The sequence below is a fragment of the Sciurus carolinensis genome, chromosome 11 (genome assembly GCF_902686445.1).
Source record: "Sciurus carolinensis chromosome 11, mSciCar1.2, whole genome shotgun sequence".
Lineage (NCBI taxonomy): Eukaryota > Metazoa > Chordata > Mammalia > Rodentia > Sciuridae > Sciurus > Sciurus carolinensis.
The window spans coordinates 44,863,116-44,887,245 of NC_062223.1; the positions used below are offsets into that span (position 1 = coordinate 44,863,116).

Here is a 24,130-nt window from a genome sequence, read left to right on the forward strand (position 1 = left end):
CTCCCCAGCCCCAAAATTTTGTTTTTGAGACAGGGTCTCACTAACTTGCTCAGGCTGGTCTTGATCTTGTGATCCTCCTGCCTCCGTCTCCTCTGTAGTCGTGATTACAGGTGTGTGACACCATGCTGCACTTGAAGCCAAATTCTCTTATCATGCTGATGACGATCACATTCAGGTCCAAGATGCATGATGCTTATTCTTCCCTTATTCCATGCAGTTTGTCATTAAGAGCTGCATCCTTTTTGGTTCAGGGAGAACAAACCATTCAAATGGCATGAATTTCTTATTTCAAAGTGCAAGGTGTTCTTAGTGAGATGGGAGTGACATAGACTTTTTAAACACTCTAAATCCTTTGGCTGGTCCAGGATATGGTGGTGGTGGTGAAACACTGTGTTTTCTGGTCAGCGCCATTGCCTGTTCGTAAGAAGGCAGTCCTGTGTCCTCCAAAGAAGTTGGTGATGGTGATAAGACAGCCTCCTCAGGTCTTCTGAAAATGATGGAGGAAGTGTGCCTGCCCCTTCTGGCATACATGGCTGAAGAACTAAACAGAGAGACAGTGTTTATGTCTAGGAAAGGCAGTATTTTTTTTTATAAATATGGTTAATATTAAAAATCAAACTATTTTGATAAAATTTGAACTCAACTTATTAATATAAAAAGTTTTAGTTTACCCACAGACTCTCAAAGAGTCTTGGTGTAGGGGTAAGACCAAGAGTTTTGAAGTCAGACATGGATTTGAAACTTGCCAGTCATTTCATAGCTATTGAATGAACTCAAGCTACCTGACTGTTTCCTCCTCTCTAACATGGGGATAGTAAAAACTATAACAGAGTTGTTTTGTGAAAACCAAGGAAGATGTTGTATATATAGCTTCCAGCAGTGTCTGGTACACTTAGTAAGAATTCAAACTCTGCAAATTCCCTTTCACCCTCTCTTCAATGAAAACTTTCTCAAAGTATTATGTGACACCAAATCTAGGCTTTGTTGAAAGGAGGGGCAACTCCAAGCCAAGGAAATAGATGCCATAGAGATAATGACAATGGCTGACGTCGTCTGTACCCTCCTACCTGTACCTGCTTACCTCCAAGACAGTAGTACTTCCCTCACATCACCCTCCTCCTCAAAAGTTGAATTGCAGCCTACTTTCCACTGAACCAGGTTTTGACTCTCACACCTCCTTTTCAAAGCCTCCCTTATTCTGGTTTTTATAGTTTTCGGCTCCTGTCGAGTAGCTTCTCGACACTCCCCTGCGTGTGCAGTGAATTCTTGGGTCCTTCCTTAGATTTTCACTGATCCTTTTCTTGGAATACTGTGTTTTCACCTTCTACTAATCTAAGCCATATATACACACATACCACACACACACACACACACACACACACATATATACATATATTTTAACATGGCTTAGCTTGAGTTGGAGGATGTAGCTCAGTGATAAATACTTGCCTAGAATGCCCAAGCTCTGGATTTGATCCCCATCACAGGAAAGTAAAGTAAATTTAAAAAAATAAATAAATAAATAAATGGCTCCGTTCAAGTAAACCATTTTCACAAAACCTTGCCAGTCAATGGAAGTTGCAACACGGGTCTGGTATTTTAAACCTATTTCTCTTCTCACTTGTGAATTATGAAATGTAATTGAAACATGAGGAAGTAAATCTGTTTACTGTAAAGTTGGCTGTCTATAAAGTACCCTTACATAAGTTAACCTCCTATAGTTACAGCTGAGATAATTAAAACTTATAGTCAATATTGACCAACCTCTAGTCAATATTTACAATATTCTTCCCATTAATAGACAGTTTACAGATGCAATATGCTGTGAACTTTTCCAAGCTAAGTCAGCCAATTGGTCCCTTAAGACACCTTTTTCTTTGAAGGTAATAATGAGATGTGAAATTGGAGGGAAGGAGAGAGAAAATTGCAGAAAAAAGAAAAGCAGGGCCTGGGGAGATAGCTCAGGCAGTAGAGTGCTTGCATTGTAAGCACAAGGCCCTGGGTTCGATCCCCAGCATTGTCAAAAAAAAAAAAAAAAAGAAAGAAAAGCAAAAGTCGGTGAAAATCTAGGAGCTGGATAATCAGCCCTTCAATAGTCAAGAGGCAACTGAGAGGATCACAAGTTTGCTTAGAAGGCTCAATACAATTCCTCCTCTGTCAGAAGTCTGGAATGCACTCATGGGAGGTCAGTCACTTGCCACATTCATCAGCTTGTGATGAAAAGTTCTGTGTGTTTGCTTACAGGGATGGGAGAGATAGATACTTGATTTGAACAAAAATTTTCCATGTTGACTTTCAAAATTTTATACACAGTGTGTACAATGACTCACACCTGTAATCCTAACTACTTAGGAGGTTGAGGCAGGAGGATCAAATTCAAGGCTATCTGGACAACTTAGCAAGACCCTGTCTCAAAATAAAAAATAAAAAGGGGTGGGGATGAAGCTCTGTGGTAGAATACCCCTGGGTTTAATCTCCAGAACCAAAAATAAAAACAACGACAAACAAACACAATAGAAACAATGTAATGATTATATCAATCACTAAATACTATCTAGTGTGTTTTTATACCTCATATATTTTACATGATTAAAATTAGAAAGTATGCACTAATAATATCTTAAAACTGGAACATCATATTATGCCTATTTTCCTCCACAAAATACAGAAACAAAGAAATGAAAGGAAACTTTTCTGACCATCATCTTTTTTAAAATTATTTTCTTTCTCAATTATTCCGTCCCCCTCACACCACTTTTGACCTTGTGAAATACAGAAAGAGAACAAATGACTCTGCTGGAAAATTTTCTTGGGACCATAAAGGCAAAGCACATTAGTATTTAAAAGTTAGTCTCAACATAAGAGCATGTCTAGTAAACCTAGCTGAAATGTTCTCTAGAATTAAGAGTTCAGAGGATCAAATACAATGGATGAAAATGATTTGTGCACTACACGGTATTACACTGGATTAACATTAAGTTTAACTAAACTTACTTTTAAAAGGAGATATCCAGGGTTTTTTATATTTCACAATGACATACACAGAAGACATGCCATAATCATGCCACTATTTAACTCCTGTGTGGTATTTACTTATTTATTTTAAATGGGTGTGTCACTATGTGTTATGGTTTGTATGTGAGGTGTCCCCCGCCAAATCATGTGTGAGACAATGAAAGAAGGTTCAGAGGGAAATGATTGGGTTCTAATCATAGGGATTAACTGGGCGGTAACTGAAGTTGTTGGGTGTGGCTGAAGGAGGTGGGAATTCGGGTGTGGCTTTGGGGTATATAGTTGTACCTGACAAGTAGAGACCTCTTTCTCTGCTTTCTGATCACCATATGAGCTGCTTCCCTCTGCCACACTCTTCTGCCACAATGTCCTGCCTCACCTTGAGTCCAAGGAATAGAGCTGGCTGTCCATGAACTGAGACCTCTGGAACTGTTTATTTGAGCCCCCGAATAAAACCCTTTCCTTCTCCACGGTTGTTCTGGTCAGATCTTTTAGTCGCAGCAGGGAAAAAGCTGACCTAAAACACTATTTTGCCCAGACTGGCCTTGAACCCCTGGGCTCAAGTAATCCTCCTGCGCCAGTCTCCCATGTAGCTAGGACTTCTAGTGCATCACCTTGCCCAGCTTCCCTGTGAAATTGAATTCTGTTTCTACCCTCATGCAGGGAAGAAACTACGAATGTTCTGGAGGGGAAAAAAGGAACAAAATAAGAAGATAGAGTGGTGTAGAAAAGTAGAAAATAAAGAGAAGCAGAGAAGAGAGATGAAACCACTTGAACATGAATAATGCATGTGCTACCATAAATATCACAGACCCTTGAATGATTTTTTTTTTTTTTTTTTTTAGTCCTGGGGCCGGAACCCGGACCTCGCACTGCTAGGCAAGTGCTCTAGTACAAAGTCACATCCCTAGCCTGAATGGAGTTATTAAATATGAGGACATACAAGAACTTTTTTGGAAAAAATTATGAATGGGGTAGAAGAAAAGGAAAGATAGACATCAAGAAGCATCTCCGGGCTGGGATTGTGGCTCAGTGGTAGAGTGTTCACCCAGTATGTGTGAGGCCCTGGGTTCGATCCTCAGCACCACATAAAAATAAATAAAGATGTTGTATCCACCTACAACTAACAAGTATATATATATATATATATATATATATATATATATATATATATATATTTGTTGTTGTTGTTGTTGTTGTTGTTTTTAAAAGAAGAATCTCAAAGATAATTTTGCCTATTTCTTCCTTAACTATAGATTCCCCTAGCTGGTGAGAAAGTCACAGTGAATAAAACTTTAGTTGAAAGTTCTAGAAAATGAAAAGAACTGTTAATTTCCCATGTACTGAATAAGGAAAATTAACAGAGGTCTTCACCTTAAAGATAGTGCCTTAAGAAAATTAAATTTTTCCTTATTTTCTCTCACTTCTCAATTTTTTACAGAATTTATAGACTCAAACTTCCCAGTCCATGCTCATAGGTCATATAATGCCTCAGGGTGGCTTTCCAAGAATTTCAGTGTGGGGAAGAATTACAATTTATGTTCCTCCCTTTTCTGCCCTCCGTGATGGCTCCTTCTCTTTCTTCTGCACACTTAGTGGGGCGCATCCTGTAAGACACTGTACTTTCCCTTCTGTCCTTTAATTATATTCAGAGAACTTGCCCACTATCACAACTTCAAATCTTGTCCTCTAACACATGAATCGTAATTCCACATCTGTTGCATTAAGCTCTTACTCTTGCTTTTCCGGTTTAAAAAAATATTTTTGTGGTTATACCTATTTATCATAAAATTTGTCATTTAACCTTTAAAAAAAAGAAAGATTGGACTCAGGGAACCACAGAGCTATATTCTAGACATTTTAATTTTTAGATTTTTTTTTCAATATTTTTTAGATGTTGATAGATCTTTATTTTATTCATTTATTTATACGTGGTGCTGAGAATTGAACCCAGTGCCTCACACATGCTAGGCAAGCGCTCTACCATTGAGCCACAACTCCAGCCAATATTTTATTTTTATTTTGAGATGGTCTTACTAAATTGCTGAGGCTGGCCTTGAACTTGGAATCCTGCCTCAGGCCTCTTAAGTAGCTGGGACTATAGGGTCACCATCACGAGTGACATTTTAACTTTTTTGTTGTTTAGTACTGGGATTGACCTCAGGGACACTCTACCACTACGCTATATCCCCAGTCCTTCTATTTTGAGACAAGGTCTCCCTAAATTGCTAACCTCGGTTGCAAACTTGTGATTCTCCTGCCTCAGCATCTGAGTAGCTGGGATTAAAGGTATGTACCACCATGCCTGGCTCAATTTTCCTTTCAATTCTCTACTTAGGGCCCACCCACCATCATGTCTGGCAAATCAAATGGAGACTCCTTGGGGCTGGCATTTTCAATTACCCAACCATTTCCCTAGTCACTCATTTCTCTTCATCAGAGGTCTTAGATCTTTGGTCAGGATTATTTTGCTTATCTTTTCCTATATAAGTTTTGAGCATCTGTAATCCAAAAATCTAGAATCCAAATTGCTTTGAAATCTGAAACTTTCTGAGCATTGAGATAATGCCACAAGCGGAAAATTCCACACCTGACATCATGTGATAGAATGCAATCAACCACTAGTACACAACTGGGATAGATTCAAACTGAAAAGCTTTCTCTCAGCAAAGGAAACTATCAGCAATGTGAAGAAAGAGTACTCCCACAGAGTGGGAGAAAATCTTTGCCAGTCATACTTCAGATAGAGCACTAATCTCCAGAATCTATAAAGAACTCAAAAAACTCAATACCAAGACTACAAATAACCCAATCGACAAATGGTCTAAGGAAATGAACAGACACTTCACAGAAGAAGACATACAAGCAATCAACAAACATATGGAACAATGTTCAACATCTCTAGTAATAAGAGAAATGCAAATCAAAACCACCCTAAGATTCCATCTCACCCCAATTAGAATGGCGATTATCAAGAATACAAGCAACAACAGGTGTTGGTGAGGATGTGGGGAAAAAAGTACACTCATACATTGCTGGTGGGGTCACAAATTAGTGCAGCCACTCTGGAAAGCAGTATGGAGATTCCTTAGAAAACTTGGAATGGAACTACCATTTGACCCAGCTATCCACTCCTTGGCCTATACCCAAAGGACTTAAAATCAGCATACTTCAGAGATACAGTCACATCAATGTTCATTGCTGCTCAATTCACCACAGCCAGATTGTGGAACCAACCTAGATGCCCTTCAGTTGATGAATGGATAAAGAAACTGTGGCATATATATACAATGGAATATTACTCAGCCATAAAGAATGATAAAAATTATGGCATTTGCAGGTAAATGGATGAAATTGGAGAATATCATGCTAAGTGAGATAAGCCAATCTCAAAAAACCAAAGGAAGAATGATCTCGCTGATAAGTGGATGATGACACATAAGGGTTGTGGGAGGGGTTAGTTTTAGGGTTAGAGTTAGGGTCAGGGAGGGGGGGCAAGAATGGAGGAAGGAAGTACTGTATAGAGGGAAAAGAGAGGTGGGAGGGGTGGGGGGAAGGGAAAAAATAACAGAATGAATCAACCAACATTACCCTATGTAAATTTATGATTACACAAATGGTATGCCTTTACTCCATGTACAAACCGAAAAACAACATGTATCCCATTTGTTTACAATAAAAAAAAAAAAACACTAGTGCAAATAGCTAAACTATGGTATATGTAAACTGTGGTACATATACACAAGGGAATATGACTCAAGAATGAAATTATGGCATTTGCCAGTGAACGGATGGAACTGGAGAATATGATAAGCAAAATAAGTCAATCCCCCAAAACCAAAGGCCAAATATTTTCTGATATGCAGATGCTAATTCACAATAAGGGTGTGGGGGGGTAAATGGAGGTAATTTGAACTAGACAGAGGGAAGAAAAAGAGGGATTATGGGGGTAGGAATGATAATGGAATGAATCAGACATTATTACCCTGTGTGCATATATGATTATATGACCTGTGTAACTCTACATCATGTATGACCAGACAAATGAGAAGTTATACTCCATTTATGTTTGATGTGTCAAAATGCATTCTACTGGGCTGGGGTTGTGCCTCAGTGGTAGAGTGCTTGCTTGGCATGTGTGAGGCACTGGGTTCGCTTCTCAGCACCACATATAAATAAATAAAATAAAGGTCCATCGACAACTAAAAAACTTATAAAAACAAACAAAACGAAACAAAACAACCCAAAATGGCTTCTACTGTCATGTATACCTAATTAGAACAACAACAACAAAAAAAAACAAACACAAAAAAAACAAAAAAAAAAACCACTGATGCACTAAATATTTTATTAATTTAAATTATTAAATACCTTCTGGCTATGTGTATAAGGTATATATGAAACAAATGACTTTTGTGTTTAGACCTATTTCTCATTCCCAAGCAAACATTCTAATCCAAAAAAGCCTAAATCCAAAACATTCTGGTCTCAAGTATTTAATAACACATATTCAAATTATACATATCTTTGCTCCTATAGTTCCACTTCTTGGAACACCTACCCACATAAAATCCTTTAACTCATGTCCTCCACAGTGGCTAAATGTAGTCTATACTCATCACATCTATGCTTGACATTCCTAACCATTACAAGGAGTGTGTTCCATATATATTTAATAAAATTTTTGTATATCTATCAAATTTATGAGAACTTATGTGCACTATATCTTCTGACTTTTAATTGATTTTTTTTTTTTTTGGCAGTGCTGGGGATCAAACTGAGGGTCTTTCATAAGCTAGGCAAGCACTTCACCACTGAGATACATCCACAGCCCTAACTACTTAAATTTTGTGAGTTTCTGTTCATTTTAAAAGAGGATCATACAACTATTTGAGGCTAAATGCAATATAAAGGTAGACCAACAGGAAATTGAAGAGTTAATGACAACTGTTCAAATTATTGGGGTAGCCAGAGATGGTGGCACACACCTAGAATCCTAGTGATTTAAGAGCCTGAGATACAAGGATCAGAAGTTCAAGGCCAGCCTCAGCAATTAAAAAGACTCTCAGCAACTTAATGAAACCCTGTCTCAAAATTTAAAAAATATATAAATATAAGTATTTATATATATACATATGTAAATATATATATGTATATATATTTTTTTTTAAAGGAGTGATACAATGACCCTGGGCTCAATCCATAGTATCTACCTCCCTTGTCAAATATTAATTGCAGCAAGAGTATTCTTAATTATTTCATATCAGATATAAATGAAAAATAGAAGAACTTGTAGAGGAACCGCACCAAACTGGACATTAGATAGCCAAAATTCCTATTAATTCTGCCACTATTTAATTATAGATTTTGTAGTAAATTCCTTGATTTTTTTGAGTTTTCCTCATTTGTGGGATGAAAGAAATTACTGATTCTTCCTTTTCCCCTTCCTTCTCCTTTTCTTCCACTTTCTACCACTGTACCCAGCTGCTCTGATTCTTTTACCAAAGAAAAGAATAAATTTTATGCCTTGGTTATTAGTTTGTCAGAATTAGAATTTTAAAAGTTATTTATTTAAAAAGAACTCTTTACATATGTAGAACTAAATGAAATTAGTAAATATAAAAGACATTTATATTGAAATTATTTTTGCTTAAATTTATTTTTCTTTTTGTGGCACTAGGGATCAAACCCAGGGCACTCTATCACTGAGCTATCTCCCCAGCCCTTTTAATTTTTTGTTTTGAGATAGGGTTTCCCTAAATTGCTAAAAAGGCTGGCTTTGAACTTGTGATCCTCCCACCTCAGCCTCCTGAGTTTCTGGGATTACATTCTATGCCACTGTGTCCAGCTTCTTTAAAAATTAATAAAAACAATATCGTCGAAGAAGTTTTAAAGTAGTTTTTTTTGTCTATTCTGTGTGACTCCCTTAAAAAGTATTTCCATTGCTATGAAAACACACAAATAATGGAGATTAGGGTCTTCAAGAAAAATTTTTAAACCTCTTTTGTGCCAAGAAAAGCAACATATGCATTATGCAATTTAATTTTTTTCTTTTTCTGTGCTGGGCATCAAACACAGAACCTTGTGAAATCGAAGTAAGCACTCTACCACTAAGCTAAACCCCTGGACCTAAAAAAGAAGACCTAAGCAGTTAACATCACTTTTGCTGCTTGCTTTAATTAGCAGTCTTTTTAAAAAAATTGATGCCAATAAAATTTTAGAATATTATATAATTATATGTTTTGAAAAGATCTTCACATAATTTTCAAATCCAGGAAATTTAACACTGATACCAATTTATCTTTCTGGTCCAGGATCACACAGTGCATTAATCATCATATCATCTACTTCAATTTGGAACAGTGAATTTCCCAGTTTTTCTTTGTTTTTCATGACAATGTGACATTTTGAAGAGTTCAGGTCAGGGGTTTGTAGAATTTAGGTTGATTTGGTAGGGGTTTAAAAGTTATCCTTAATTTAGAAGATGAGGAATCTTGTAAAAAAAAAACTGTATATTTTTTCCTGTGAAATATATATATATATAATATATATAATATTGAAACATATATATGCACATATATATATAATTCTATTAGAAGAAGAATACAGAAACAATGTTAATTTGCTTAAAAAGATAAATCTAATGACTAAGTTACCATAAAAAAGTACACTTGGTCACCATCATGAGCTTATTTCACAAAACATAGAGTATGACTATGGACATATAGGTACAATCTATAATAGCCCATTTAGCACTTGGTGCTTCTTTTAAGTATGTTGTCTCTCCTACTCATCCATATTCACTGGGAAGATAATCAGTACCTTTTAATTCAAAAACAATCATTGAGGTTCTGTTATGCAATAATTATGGCCTTTATGAATCTTTATCAAGCTTTATTAATGTGCTATTATCCTTAATTAGTAAGCACTTTGTTTTATTAATTTATACTTAATTCAAAGTATCAATAAAAAGAGTTGAATTAAAAAGTCAGTTATTCTGTTTCTTTGTGGGGTAGCCACATAGATCTATTAAGTCTCTGACTCAGAATTAACTATAGAACTTTTTGCTTCAGAAAATAATGTAGGGGACACTGGTGTCTGCCTCTTGCTTAGAAGGAACTACTGAAAAATCAAGCTAACATACATGACACTTCTTGCATTCTTTTGAAGCATGTAAGGAACAGCATCATTAAGTTGTTAATGTGTTGCTAAATTTAAGCCACCAACAACTGTTACACTAGAGTTGCCTGGGAAGACATGACAATTAAATGTATTACCGTGACTGGATCAAGAGCATATTTCGAAATAGCTAGAGAGAGGATCTGAAGGCAGGAAGAGGACACTAATGGAAAAACTAGTAAAATCTAATAAAGTCTGGAGTTACTTAGTGGTAATGCACTAATAATGTACCAATATTGTTTTCTAGTTTTGACAAACCTGCTATGGTAACATGGTATAGGGGAAATTAGATAAAGGATATATGGGGACTCTCTACTATTTTGTAACTTTCCTGTGTATTTGAAATGATTCCAAAATAAAAGTTTATTTAAAAAATAGGCAACTATTTGATTTATTTTAAATAGCAATATATGTGCAAAATGAATCAAGTATTTTTATTTGGTACTTACCCTGTATATGGCTGCCTGTTACACTAGTAATACAAAGATAGTAACCGAGTAATCCAAAAATAACCAAAAATACTCCAGCAGCAATTAATCCAGTCAGAAGGCCATAACATCGATTTTCTCTCTGTTACCATCTTAAATAAATCATAAAAATATAAAAATACAATAACTGAAATGCATCATATATGATTTCAACAAATTAAACACATTATTAAGATCTAATCGTTGATATGGATTTCTTTAAAATATTTTTGTGCTAGAGAACCTACCTGAAAAAATTTAAACATCTCTCTTTCTTTTTTTTCTCTTTTATTTTTGTAATGGAGATTAAACTCAGGGGCACTTACCACTGCGCTACAGCTCTTTTTATTTTTTTATTTTTTTGAGTTTTATTTATTTATTTTTTTTGGTACTGGGGATTGAACCCAGGGGCACTCAACCACTGAGCCACATACGCAGCCCATTTTTAAAATATTTTATTTAGAGACAGAACCACTAAGTTGATGAGGCTGACTTTGAATTTGTGATCCTCCTACCTCAGCCTCTTGAGCCACTGGGATTATAGGCATGTGCCACTTAGCCAGTTCTTTTTTTGTTGTTGTTGTTTTACTTTGAATTTGTTTTATTTTGAGTCAGGGTTTTGCCAAATTGTGGAGACTGGCCTTGAACTTGTGATCTTCTTGCCTCATTCTCTGAGTAGCCAGGATTACAGGCATGTGCCACTGTGCCTGACTTTTGTTTCTTTTATGTTATTTATTTTTTGGCAGAGCTAGGATAGAACCGAGGGCCTTGTGCCTGCTATGTAAACACTCTACCATTGAGCTGCATCTCCAGCCCCTATATAATATTTTAAATAGGTCTGATTAAAATGAAAATATCCAATACTAAGTGGGATAAACATTCTTTGTTCAACTATACATTTTGGTATTAACTACTAGATACATTTATTAAGCTACTTGGTGAAGCTATACAATATAGTCTTCCACAGGGGAACGTTATCTATAGAAAGAATGTTACCTATTTGAAAGAATGACAAAATGTGTGTGTGTGTTTGTGTGAAAATAAAAAGCAGCCAAAAGTGGCTTGAAGAGTAAAGGGGAGGGAAGAATAGGAATCTTGGTTAATGGGTACAAATTTATAGACAGGAGGATGGGGAATAAATTCTAGTGTTCTATATGTCACAGCAGGGTGACTATTGTTATAATTTAAAATATAGTTTTAAACATAGTTAATAAATAAAAATAATTTATCATATATTTCAAAATAGCTAGAAAAAAGGATTTTGAGTAATATTGAGTATTATTAACAAGAAATGACACATTTGACGTGATATATGCTTATTACCTTGATTTTATCATTACATATTATAATACATGTATTAAGATATCACAGTGTATCCCAGAAATAGGTATAATTATTATGTGTGAATTAAAATAATTTTAAAAGGCAATTAGATATGACCAATACAGACAAGATCGGGCTCATTCAGTGTGGTATGACGCAGACGAGATGACCAATACAGATACGGAAAAGCATTTCCTCTTTCTAGAAGGTACTTAGTTCTATCTAACAATCTTTTTTTAATTGTTTTTCCTGGAGCTGGGGATTGAATATAGCCTTACACAAGCTAAGCATGTGTTCTACCACGAACTAAACCTCAGTCCTATTCAGCAATCTTAAATTTCCTAATATTCAATCTACTTGTACTGGTTAAAATAAAAAAAAAAAGAAGAAGAAAACTTTAAAATAGTTTACTACTTGAAACCAAAAGAGTATTCTGTGCAAGTCTGACTTAGCTGAGCTGTTTTAAAACAGCTCTTTAAGCCCATTATCTCATTTCCCTAATATCTCACCAAACTTGATTTTCAGTGTGTAAGTAGATGAATGATGAATGTAGCCTTCTCTGTCTCAGATAACCCAACATATAATTGAGAAATCTTTCTTGGATTTACAAGGTATGTATGTGAGCCAACAGTCAAATTCAAACAATGAAAACTAAAGTATATTGCAATAGAGAGAGGGCAAGGAAACATTAATTTTATCAATTCTTGCCTTACCTGATTTTGTGGTTGGTCCTTTAATCGAATATTCCTGCCAAAATGTCCATCTAAGAAGAAAAAGGTAAAATATCTGAGTTTACATAATTTATTATCATTTCATTTGCTCCCAGTGACCCAAACTAGGGGTGGTAAACACTTGGTATGTGCCACAGGTAAGACACCAGCTCATTCACGCCAGAAGGTGTGACTCATTCAAATTAAAACACTGTTCTCCAGGTCTGTCACTGTGGTCTGCTTAATTGGTTAAGGAACTATTTCCAGTCCCCAACTGTATACATGCCCCTACCATCCCTAGCCACCCACCTCCCTTACTTGACTGAGGCCCTCATTAAGGCCTTGGGAAACAATCATATTTGAGTGTTGTTGAAATACCAAGGGTGGAGATTGAGACTGTGGACCCATTATGGTGTGTTGAAAAAAGAGTCTGAATTCTTCTATGTTAGGGGGCCCACAGTTTGCTGGGAGATTTTATCGCGAGGCATTTATTGATGTGGAAAGACATCCCTGATACAGTTAGGTGGTGGTACTTGAAAGAATAGAAGTAAATTTTAAGGAACAGAATAAAATTAGAAAATGGGTTTGTGTAAAATATAAACTCCTAACAGAAAATGGGTTTTGTGTAAATAAAATACTAACAGACACAACTGCAACGCATATTCTTTGTTTTCCCCACTTTAATAGATGTGGCAATACAGGAAATGTGAAGCGGGCACAATTATAGAAGAATAAAGAACTAGGTTCTATTACTACCTGTCTCTGAAGGAGGTTCTTATTAAGTAAAAAAATAAGTAAAATGCTTGAGGAAGAGGAAAAGGAGCTGGGGTTATTAATCTACAAAAGTAAAGAATTTTGGTCACTTAACATTCCTCAAGAATATGCCAGATTATAACAGGCACAGTGTTACCTATGTTATCAAGATTAACAGAGAAGATTATTTTTTGTAACAGGGATTGATGCCAGGGTGCTGCTCTACCACTGAGCTATGCCCCCAGCCCTTTTTATTATTTATTTATTAACCTTTTTTGGTACTAGATTGAACTCAGGGATGCTTTACCATTGACCTATGTCTCTATCCCTATTTTTGAGAAGTTGGTCTCACTAAAGTGCTGAGGGTGTCTCTAGATTGCTGAGGATGGCCTTAAACTTGCAATGCTCCTGCCTCAGCCTCCCAGGTGGCTGGAATTACAGACGTGGGTCATCATGCCAGTTTGTTTTTTATTTTGACACGGGTCTCGCTAAATGGCTGAGGCTGGCTATCAACTTGGAATCCTCCTGCCTCAGCTTCATAAGTTGCTGCGATTACAGGTGAGTGCCTCTGTGCCCAGGTAACAGGATTTTATTATGTTTTAAGGTAGAATTTCTAAAAAGATTTCCCTTAAATTACACATAGACCAAAATAAATGAAAGCAGGGGTACATATTTTGTATCCTCAGTGTAATGGAGCACCTGTATGTAGTAGATTGTTATAAATATTTGAAATTTAATGTGGAAAATAAAAAATAAAAAGTAAGATCACTGAGGAATTGTTCTGAGTCTAGATGATTGAAGCTGAGTCTAAGCACTAACTCAAGTAATATCTTTTTGTTTTGTGTGAGGTGTTCTCGGGTCCCGGGGATTGAATTCAGGACCTTGTGGGTTGCTAGGCAAGTGCTCTGCACTGAGCTATCACTCATAGCCCTCAAATAATATCTTTTTTTTTTAAACATGTTGATAGACCTTTTATTTATTCATTTATTTATAGGTGGTGCTAAGAATCAAACCCAGTGCCTCGCTGCTAGGCAAACGCTCTACCACTGAGCCACAACCCCAGCCCCTCAAATAATATTTTGAAGTTAATTCACTCTCTTCTGAAATTGTTACTGAGTATAATAGACATTAACACAGAAATTCACAGCATATCCCATAACCTGTTAATTACTATAAACCTAGCTAATTAAGTATAAAGCCAAGTCTCAATAGGGTAATTAGCAAATTAAGGAAGTAGAAAGAATAACAGGTATACAACCTTAATTTTGTTTAAAGCATAAAATCTATAATGACTGAAAGCGTTACTTTCTTAAGTACAATTTAATGACTTTCCAGCTAATTAACATCATCAACCAAATTACCGTTTTATCGTCATCCACGAAAATCTCTCTGGCTTCCTCATAATTACAAAGCTCTTCATAGCATTCTCTTTCTAGGTCACCAGGAGTGAAAAGCTCCAAATCAAATCTGTTATATAGGAGGCGACGATGTATGAAAAAGTTTGCTTCTTCTTTTGATGTAAAAACTAAAAAAGACACAAAAAAAGATTTCAAACACTGATAAACAAGGCAGAAAATTTCTGTTTCAGTTGTAGAAAAAGTAAATTGCTCTCTTCTGTGGTTAATTATACCAAATTTCTTGTATGGCTTTAAAATCTAACTTTAAAAAATAGCATCAGTAAGAATTATTTCTGATAAATATGAAATATAAAAACTAACATGATTCCAGAAAATACTTGGCTTAAAAATTATTAGTATAAATGAAATACTTGGCTTAAAAATTATTAGTATAAATGAAAATTATTCAACTATCACTTTTCCCTACAGACAATTACTTTTCCAATAAATGATAGATCAGACTATTTTATTTCCAAAGCCTGGTTTCCTTATTATCTTGATTAAGAAAAATTACTGGGGTATAATGGACAAAATGTTGGACTGAGAGTGGGAAGACAGATTCTTCGTTTTGACTGGTTTGGGCTTTCAGCTGTGTATACTAAGGATAAGCCATTTATATCTCTGGGCTGTCATTCCCTCATTTGCAAAATTGGGAATAGAATTAAATAATCACCACAATGTCTTTAAGTTCTAAAGTTATAAATTAATACTTTATCTTAAATGTTTCTTATTCAAGCTTATATTAGAACTTATAAAATTATAAGCTTAATTAAAAGACATTCGCCAACACATATCGCCAACACATATCTAAAATGCCTTAGAGGACACATCTATATTTGCTGGGAAGGTCAACAGTAAACATAATAAGGTCAAAGCACAGACTGACACAAAACCAGAACAACCCATACCTGGCAGCATTTTCAAAACCCACAAACTTTAAACTCGTTCTGTGTCAACCAAAAAAGGTTCAAGTGATTTTGCTCCAGATCATATTGCCTCGCCTGGAATTTCTGACAATTACATCAAAACAATTAAAAGAACTTAAAAGTGACAACACTTGGCAATGCTAACCGTTACCACAGGAAGAATATATTAAGGTGGGCAGTTGGAAGACAACACCTGAGGAAGCATGGTTCTGGAAAACTAATAGTAATTTGTGAGTGACCTCAGGTAGGCCATTTATTCTTATCCTCTTGAGAATGGTTATATCTTGTCCTTGATATTTTTTGCTATAAATTAATTATCTATCTAAATGGGTCTGAATCTTCTGCTTTGTCCAGTACAGTAGACACTGGCCATTTATGGTTACTGAGTACTTCAAAAGTGGGTAGTCCTGCTGGGTGTGCATGCCTGTAAATTCCAGCTACTCAAGAGGCTGAGGCAGGAGGATCATAAGTTAGAGGCCAGACTCAGCAATTTAATGAGACCCTGCCTCAAAATAAAAAATAAAAGGGTTGGTTGGGGATGTAAGTTAGTGGTAGAGCACCTCCTGGGTTCAATCCTTAGTATCAGGGGAAAGGGGAAAAAAAAAAAAGGATAGTCTGAATTGATATGTACTTTAAGTATAAATACAGAGGATTTCAAAGACTTACTGGGGGAAAAAAGGAATGTGAAATATCTCAACATTGTTTATACTTTGAAATAATGACATTTTGGCTATTGAGTTAAATTAAATACATTATTAAATTAATGTCACCAATTTCTTTTACTTTTAAAAAGGTGCCTATTAGAAAAATTTTAAATTATTTATGTAGTTCGCATTATGTTTATTTTGGCCAAGCACTATTCTGGTGTGTCAATTACTATGTTATAAATAACATCTGGGCTATTGGAACTAAGGGGAAAGCTAGGATGGAATAATGGGTGATAGGTGTTTTATCCTAAAAGTGAAACAGACTTTCTCTGAAATTAAGGGCAACTTTCTCATATTGAGAATTAAAGCTCCACGTGTTTTTAACTTCTAAACTTCCTCATACTGAGACACCCCAAGACACCTGAAGCCAAGACTGACAAGTTCTCCTCTAACTTACATTTATATATGTTTATTTCCTGCCCTGTGTTTCACTTTACCTCCTCTTCTTTTATTAAAAGCTTTCCTTGCCCTTGAGTTCTTTGAAAATGGTGAGTTGAGAGTAAGTTCCCTCTATTTTCCTTCAAAGTTGGCTTAGAATAAAACTGTTTCTCCTGCCAGTTTGATTCCCAAGTGTTTGTGGAGCATGAGTGGTAAATAATAGCTTCTTGCTCCAGAATGGTAATGTAAGGAGGATGGAGAGGTCAGTGTGATTAAATAATTCTGTTCTTTCTCCTTCTTTGTCTTCTTGTAGATTTTATGCTTTCACCAATGAGAGCACAGTACGAAAAATTTCCAAGCCTCTCATTCCTTACAGGAACTCCTACAATGGAATTCTAGGTGGTCTCCTTGTTCCTCTACACGAAGTTGTTAAAACAATAGCCAGGGACATCTATCCATTGATTGATGGATCAATCGATCTTACTGGAGATTGATCCCAGTGCCGCTCTAGCCACTGAATTACATGCCCACCTCTTTTTATTTTTTATTTTGAGACAGGTCTTGCTAAATTGCCCAGTCTGACCCCAAACTTGTGATCTTCCTGCCTCAACTTCCTGAGTAGCTGACATTATAGGTGTGGATCACTGCACCCGGCTAGAGACAACCTTTTAAGAGGTAAGAAGTACTTTTATTTTTTTGGTCTTTTTCTCTACCTTTTTAATCTTTTTTATTAGAGCATTGTAATTATACATGGTAGTTGGGTTCATCTGAACGAAATCCTACATGCATGGAATGTGGTTTCAGTTCATGTTTTCCCCCTTTTTGTCCCCTTCTCCCTCCCTATTTTCCTTCCTGTACTCTATTGGCCTTCCTTTAATTAATTAATTAATTTATTTATTTATTTTGGGGGTGCTGGGGATTGAACCCAGGGGTCCAGTCCCCCCCTTTTTTTTTTTTTTTTTTTTTTTTTTTTTTTGCGGTGCTGGGGATCGAACCCAGGGCCCTGTGCTTGCAAGGCAAGCACTCTACCGATTGAGCTATCTCCCCAGCCCTCCAGTCCCCCTTTTTAAAAAAAAAAAAAAAATTATGTATTTTTAAATCAGCATTTTACTTAAAACTTTTCAAATTCACAAAATGGTAAAGCAAAAGTTCAAAAGCAGATGTCTATAAGTACATTACAGAGCACCTCTCAGAGTCTGTCTGGTCCTGGCCCTGTCACTTTTCTCACCCCTGGGCTCCTCCCAGGGTTCCCCCAAGGCTCACCCTAATGGAGGGCTCTCTGTTCCAAAGAAGGGTTTTGTGGGCTTGCAGAAACTGTTGGGGGGCAATGGGCATGTTTACCATGGTTCCATGGGTGTATGCATTTGGCAAAACTGACCTGCTTATTAGTGTTCATTTTGTCTTTCAATAAAGCTGTTTAAAAAATATTATGGTGTACAAAAAGCCTAGTCTGTTTTAAATTTTTTTTTTTTTTTTTTTTTTTTGGTACTGGGGATTGAAACTCAGGGCCTTGTGCTTTCGAGGCAAGCACTCTACCAGCTGAGCTATCTCCCCAGCCCACATGTTTTAAATTTTCTATCTTGAGATAGGATCTTGCTAAATCGCTAAGGTTGGCTTTGAACTTGCAATCCTTCTGTCTCAGCCTCCTGAGTCACTGGGATTACAGGCTATGCACTATTACGCCTGGCTCATTCATCTATTTATTTTTGATTGGTTCTTTCTACTAATACATAACGGTGACATTCCCTGTGGTGTATTTATGTATGTACACTGCATGCTTTTTAAAAATTCATTCCACATCTCCTCCCCTTCCCTGTCCCTCCTCTCACCTTCTCAGTCTTCTACTGGTCTTTCCTATATAGTTTTGATCTCTGAGCCTTCTCGCTTTGCTTCCTTTATTTTGCTCTATCTTCCATACATGAGAAAACACTCAACCCCCTACTTTGCTTTTTAAAAACCTAATGACAGGATTTGGGGTGGAGCCCTTGCCTAGCGTGTGTGAGGCACTGGGTTTAATCCTCAGCACCACGTAAAAACAAACAAACAAACAAACAAATAAATAAATAAATAAAAATCTAATGACAATCCTGACTCCCACAGAATAAAAGTCAAAGTCCTTACAACGGTATAAAGGCCCTATGCAATCTGATCCCCAAGCTCTCACCCCTCTGACCTCATCTTCTACCACTTTCCCTCATGAATTCTGTCACCATCACACCACACAGGCTTCCAACACACTTGGTTCTCTCCTGTCTCTGTTCTTGTTATTTTTTTTGGAATAGGACTTTCTTTTTTCAGTTTGCCGTCACACCACCTTCAGGATTTTGTTCACTGTTACCTTGACTCCCCACCCCTAGCCACCCACCTCAGGCACTCCCTGTCCACGTTGCGCTTTTCTCCACAGCATTAGCACCATCTGGTGTTCTCCGTGCTTCACTTACTTATCTGTTAGCACTCTGTCCACTAAAGCAGGGATGTAGGTGCCTGACACATAGAAGGTACTCAGAAAACAACAGGATCAACAAACTCAGCTTTCCTACTGTGGGGAGAAACTCTTGGCCCTAAACTCAACCAGTGGAAGCAATTTATAGATATAACCTAGTATTACTCAACTGGATCCGTTTAAAGTAATAGACCAGTGATAAAGCAACTCATAGCTCACTCACCTTGGCCATATTTACTGCACAGAATCTAATTTCAGAATAGTGAATAAGAAATCTACCTTTTATTGCACCTTCTCAGATAAGCCATGATTTTTACCTTTTTTTTTTTTCTCCTGCAGTACAGGGATTGAACCCAGGGCATCAGACATGCTAGATAAGTGTTCTACCACGGAGCTACATCCACAGTCCTTTTTTATTTTGACATTGTCTCACTGAATTGACCAGGCTGGCCTTGAAATTTGTGATCTTCCTGCCTCAACCTACAAGTAGCTGGGATTATAGGCATGTAACCCTTGCCCAGCTAGAGCTATTTTTTAACTTGAAAATAAGATAAAAAAGAGAGTGCCATAGACATTTTTATTTTTCTTCAAATTATATTTATACCAATATGATATATTTATGATTAATCAAAATATTATGACTGATGCTGTGTTAAATGTGCCTTCTGGGGACTGCTGTTTGCCACTTGCCTGTTTGAAAGTTCTGTCTCTGTCAGTGGCTAACCTTAGACTTAACCTTCAGTATCAGGTCAAATTTTTTCCTACATCAGGAGAAAAATGTCTTTTGTCATTTGGAGTCTAAGAAACCCTTGACTTTGTTTCTAATTGGAAAGGAGCAAACTTGCCTGCCTCTGGAGTGCCCTTGGCTCCTAGTGAGAGCCCCTATTTTCCCCTTGACTGCTATTGGTCTTCTTAGGACTCTCTTCCCTTCTCTGATTTTCTTATAGTAGACTATTCTAAGAGACTCTCTATGCATTCCACTGTTATAAATCCCTCCACCCAAATATCCTATTCTCTTCATGTCTTTTATCACCCCATGTTTTCTACATAAGCTCCTTTTAAGTGATTTCAACTCCATTCTAAGAATTTATTAGAATTTAGCTGGAGGTACCTGTCCCCTGCTTTCCAGTTGTCGTAGTACTCCTTTATTGACAATTTCACTTTTATAGTTTCAGTTAACTAGGGTCAACCATGGTCTAAAAATATTAAATGGATAATTCCAGAAGTAAACAATTTATAAGTTATGTCACTCTGTGTTTGTTAATGCAATCTCCCACTTTTGCTCAGTCTTGCCCAGAATTTGAAGCATCCTTTGTTCAGAGTATCCACACCATATACATTACCTGCCCATTAGTAACTTAGTAGCCATCTTGGTTTTCAGATCTACTTTTGTGGTATGCAGTGCTGACATAGAGGCATCTACTGGGGGTTTTGGAATGTATCCCCTGCAGAGATGGGAAGAATACCCCACCTCAAGGACCTCCAGCCAACCACGCCCACACTGAAGCTGCAGCTCCCCATTTGCCAACACATTTGGAAACCAGAGCGGCCATCTTGGATAATCCTGGAAGCTGTATCTCCGATCTTTAGGTGGGGCAAATCCCATCCTGAGATGCCTGCTCATTGTTACGTACCTCTCATATATCAGGCTACTGAAGACTGGGAGGTTTGAATACTATATGACTGTTATAGTGTAGATTTTCTTTTTTCTCCTTATTGAAAAATTTTAAGTTTTATTTCTTTACTTTTCTCACTCTCTTTTCCTTTTGTTTACCTGTTCCCTCAGAGTCTCTTTCTCCCTTATCGCATGCTAACAACCAACTTCTTTTAATTACACTCTCACTCTTTCTATGATCTAGAACTTCTATATATTCTTTTCTTATCCCATTAGCAACTACATCCTATACCTCTCCACATCTTCTTTGTCCTCCATTAGAAATTGCAGACCTTATTGCAAATCTATTTGTTATACTGAAGATAATAATTGAACTCAGTCTGTTTATTATGACAATATTGATAATGTCCTCATAGGGGCTATTTGGTTTAGGGTTGCATACTGTCTGAACTGGGCACTGCTAATATTAATCTCCCCCTTAAAGAAAAGGTTTTGGAAACCTATAGGGTCACTATAAGCCTATAGGGGGGGAAACTGCAATATCCCAGCTCTGCACTGCTAGAGGGGAAGATACATGAACAACATGAAAAAACAAGGGAAGAAAATGATTCAAACAAACCTAGATTCTATATTAATAGAATCCAGTGACAGTGTTGTAGGAGAAATGTCAGAAAAGGAGTTCAGATTATACATAATTAAAATGATGAGATCTCTCAAAGGATGAGATAAGAAACGCAGACAATGAATGATCATACCAATAAGCAGTTGAAAGAGCAATTGCAGGAAGCAAAAGGTCATTTCAACAAAGAGATAGAGATTCTCAAAAAAAAAAAAAAAAATCCAAATGGAAATCCTGAAATGAAAGAAACAATAAACCAAATAAAAAACTCAATGGAAAGCATCACCAATAGACTAGATCACTTGGAAGACAGAACCTCAGACAATGAAGACAAAATATTTCATCTTGAAAATAAAGTTGCCCAAACAGAGAGTAACTTTTATGCCTGTGTCATGTGAATAAATGGACACACTCATAATCATTCTGGGGAGCATCATCTGGTCCTACTGATTATGGGCCATTGACTTTATATATGGATGAACTTACATATATGATATGACTTGGGACATGCCAACAGGGATCTCTTTCCTTCCAAAATCTTTCCCTATTCCATCAGGTAGCTTAGTCAGTTGCCTAGAATTCTGTCATTAAAATTTAATTCCTTTAGATTAAGGGATTGCCCTATCTTAACACACACACACACACACACACACACACACACACAGCTGTTATTATTAATCAAACAGGAATATTAGTATAATAGGTCCTTCTCAAATGAAAATAAGCTGCCAGTAGGAGCTGATGAGAAGATGAGAAGAGATAAGAAACAAGAATATGTGGAAAAGTACAGAGTGCTGGCACTGGGTGGGGAAGCACAATGACTGGACAAGGAGAAGGACGCTGACACCCAAAGGCATTTTTTTTTTTTTTCTTTTCTGGTTTTGCTAGGTTAGGCTTTTAACCTGCCAGGAACTAATTTGATTGTGACAAACCTAAAATGCAAGGACTTCTAGGTTAGCATGCACCAAACCTAATCTCTCAACCATCTGCCTTTATCTAGACAAGACATTTGAAAGTAGGAAAGGACTTGAGAGATCATTTTGCCTCCTGCCCCATCATTTTACAGAGGAAGACATTCAAGTCCAAAGGGATTAAGTACCTCGCTCAGGGTCTCATAACAAGTCCAGACAAGACCTCTGACGGAGAGTCGCAGAGTGGTAGAATGCTTGCCTACTCTGCATGAGGCTTGGGGTTCCATCCCCAAAGTGCAAAAACAAGTCTAGACTAGATCCTGGATTCCCTGTCCATAGTTCCTAATTAGGAGAAGTAATTGTGCTCATTATAATTGCCATACAGCTTCATCTAAGAAAAGGGAAGTTGAAATAGGCTTTCCATTCAGTTAACCACAAACCAAGTCTTAAACATATATTTATCAAAGGGAACAGATAAATCCCTATACACTGTAAAGCACAAGAAAGCCCACATTACCAAAATAAACCTCAGATTAAACTATATTTAACTTCTATGGTTCAAGGGGACATTAATTTCAAATACCACACTTCCTTGCTAGAGATCTGTAATATGCAGATCCATTTTCCAGGAGGGTTTTCAGGGAAACTGCAGTCTTTCTTACCTTCTCCCGCATGCCTCGTATCCTTTAGACTTCTTGTGCAATGAGGAAATGCGAAGATAACTAAGGGCAGTTGGCTGAGTAGAATCAGAAGTGTAAACATAGTCTTGCAACTGTCAAACAAACTAAACAAACAAAAAACAAACAAAACAAAACCATCAAAAAAATCCGAAGTTTCACTGGTAACTGAGTCACAGACCTGTTGTACTCAAAGCCACCGGGCGACTGATCCCCACTCGAGGTTTCGGTCGGCAGGACCCGACGCCCTCCGGGAAAGTGCCCCGCTGGGAGTGCCTGAAGATAAATGCTGCGCCCTAGAATTCTGCCCAGGGCAGAATGGACACTTGCCACGACAACCCTCCGCTTTGCATTGGAATCCACCCCGTCGGTCGGGCCCTGGCACCTGTACCTCCCCGGGTAACCTCTTCCCCGACCCGAGCCCCGCCGCCCCGCCCCGCACCTGTATCCCCGGGCACATGGTCCAACAGTCCCGGGGCCGGAGCCCTGTTGCTTGGTGGTCCCTGAGACCTCCGGACCTTCTGTCTCTGGCGCCCTCTCAAATCTTGGCGACACTGATTCTCGCTCTCCGCAGTGCCAGGGTGGCCCCAGCGCGTACGCAGAGGAGGCGCCTAGGGTGCTCGAAGGAACGCTGTGGGTGGGAAATTTGCGCGCCGCGAGTTCCTGCCTAGGTCCTGGGAGGCCACCCACCCAACAGTGGGAAAGTGAAGACGCGGCTACCTGGGGAGCACCTTGCTGCGCCCCGCCTCCCGGGGGCTGGCTTACCTGCAGAGGGCGGGTCTCGGGCTGGCGTCTCCAAGGAGCTGGCGCTGTGCTCTCAGCAGCTGCAGCTTCTGTTCCGAGCCCTGGGCGAGCCCGGTCTTTGCAGCCAGCTGTGGCCCCGCCTTGGCGGCGCGGGTGGCAGCTTTGGGACTTTTTTCTAGACCCGGCCTTCTGTGGCAATTCAGGAGAATTTCAGTTCTCCGCGCTAAAGAGAACGCCCTCCGGACGTCAGGGACTTTTCGCTTTGGGTT

General features: G+C 37.7%; 1 protein-coding gene across 1 annotated transcript; it reads right to left on the reverse strand.

Moving 5' to 3' along the window:
* Positions 1-23,849, reverse strand: Prrg4 (proline rich and Gla domain 4). Its single transcript, XM_053743278.1, is given in 8 exon segments — positions 1-541; positions 10,641-10,665; positions 10,668-10,742; positions 10,745-10,771; positions 12,695-12,744; positions 14,798-14,969; positions 23,103-23,224; positions 23,560-23,849. Coding segments are annotated over 7 exon segments (684 nt in total). The 5' UTR covers positions 23,203-23,224; positions 23,560-23,849; the 3' UTR covers positions 1-306.
* Positions 23,850-24,130: the final 281 nt, after the last annotated feature.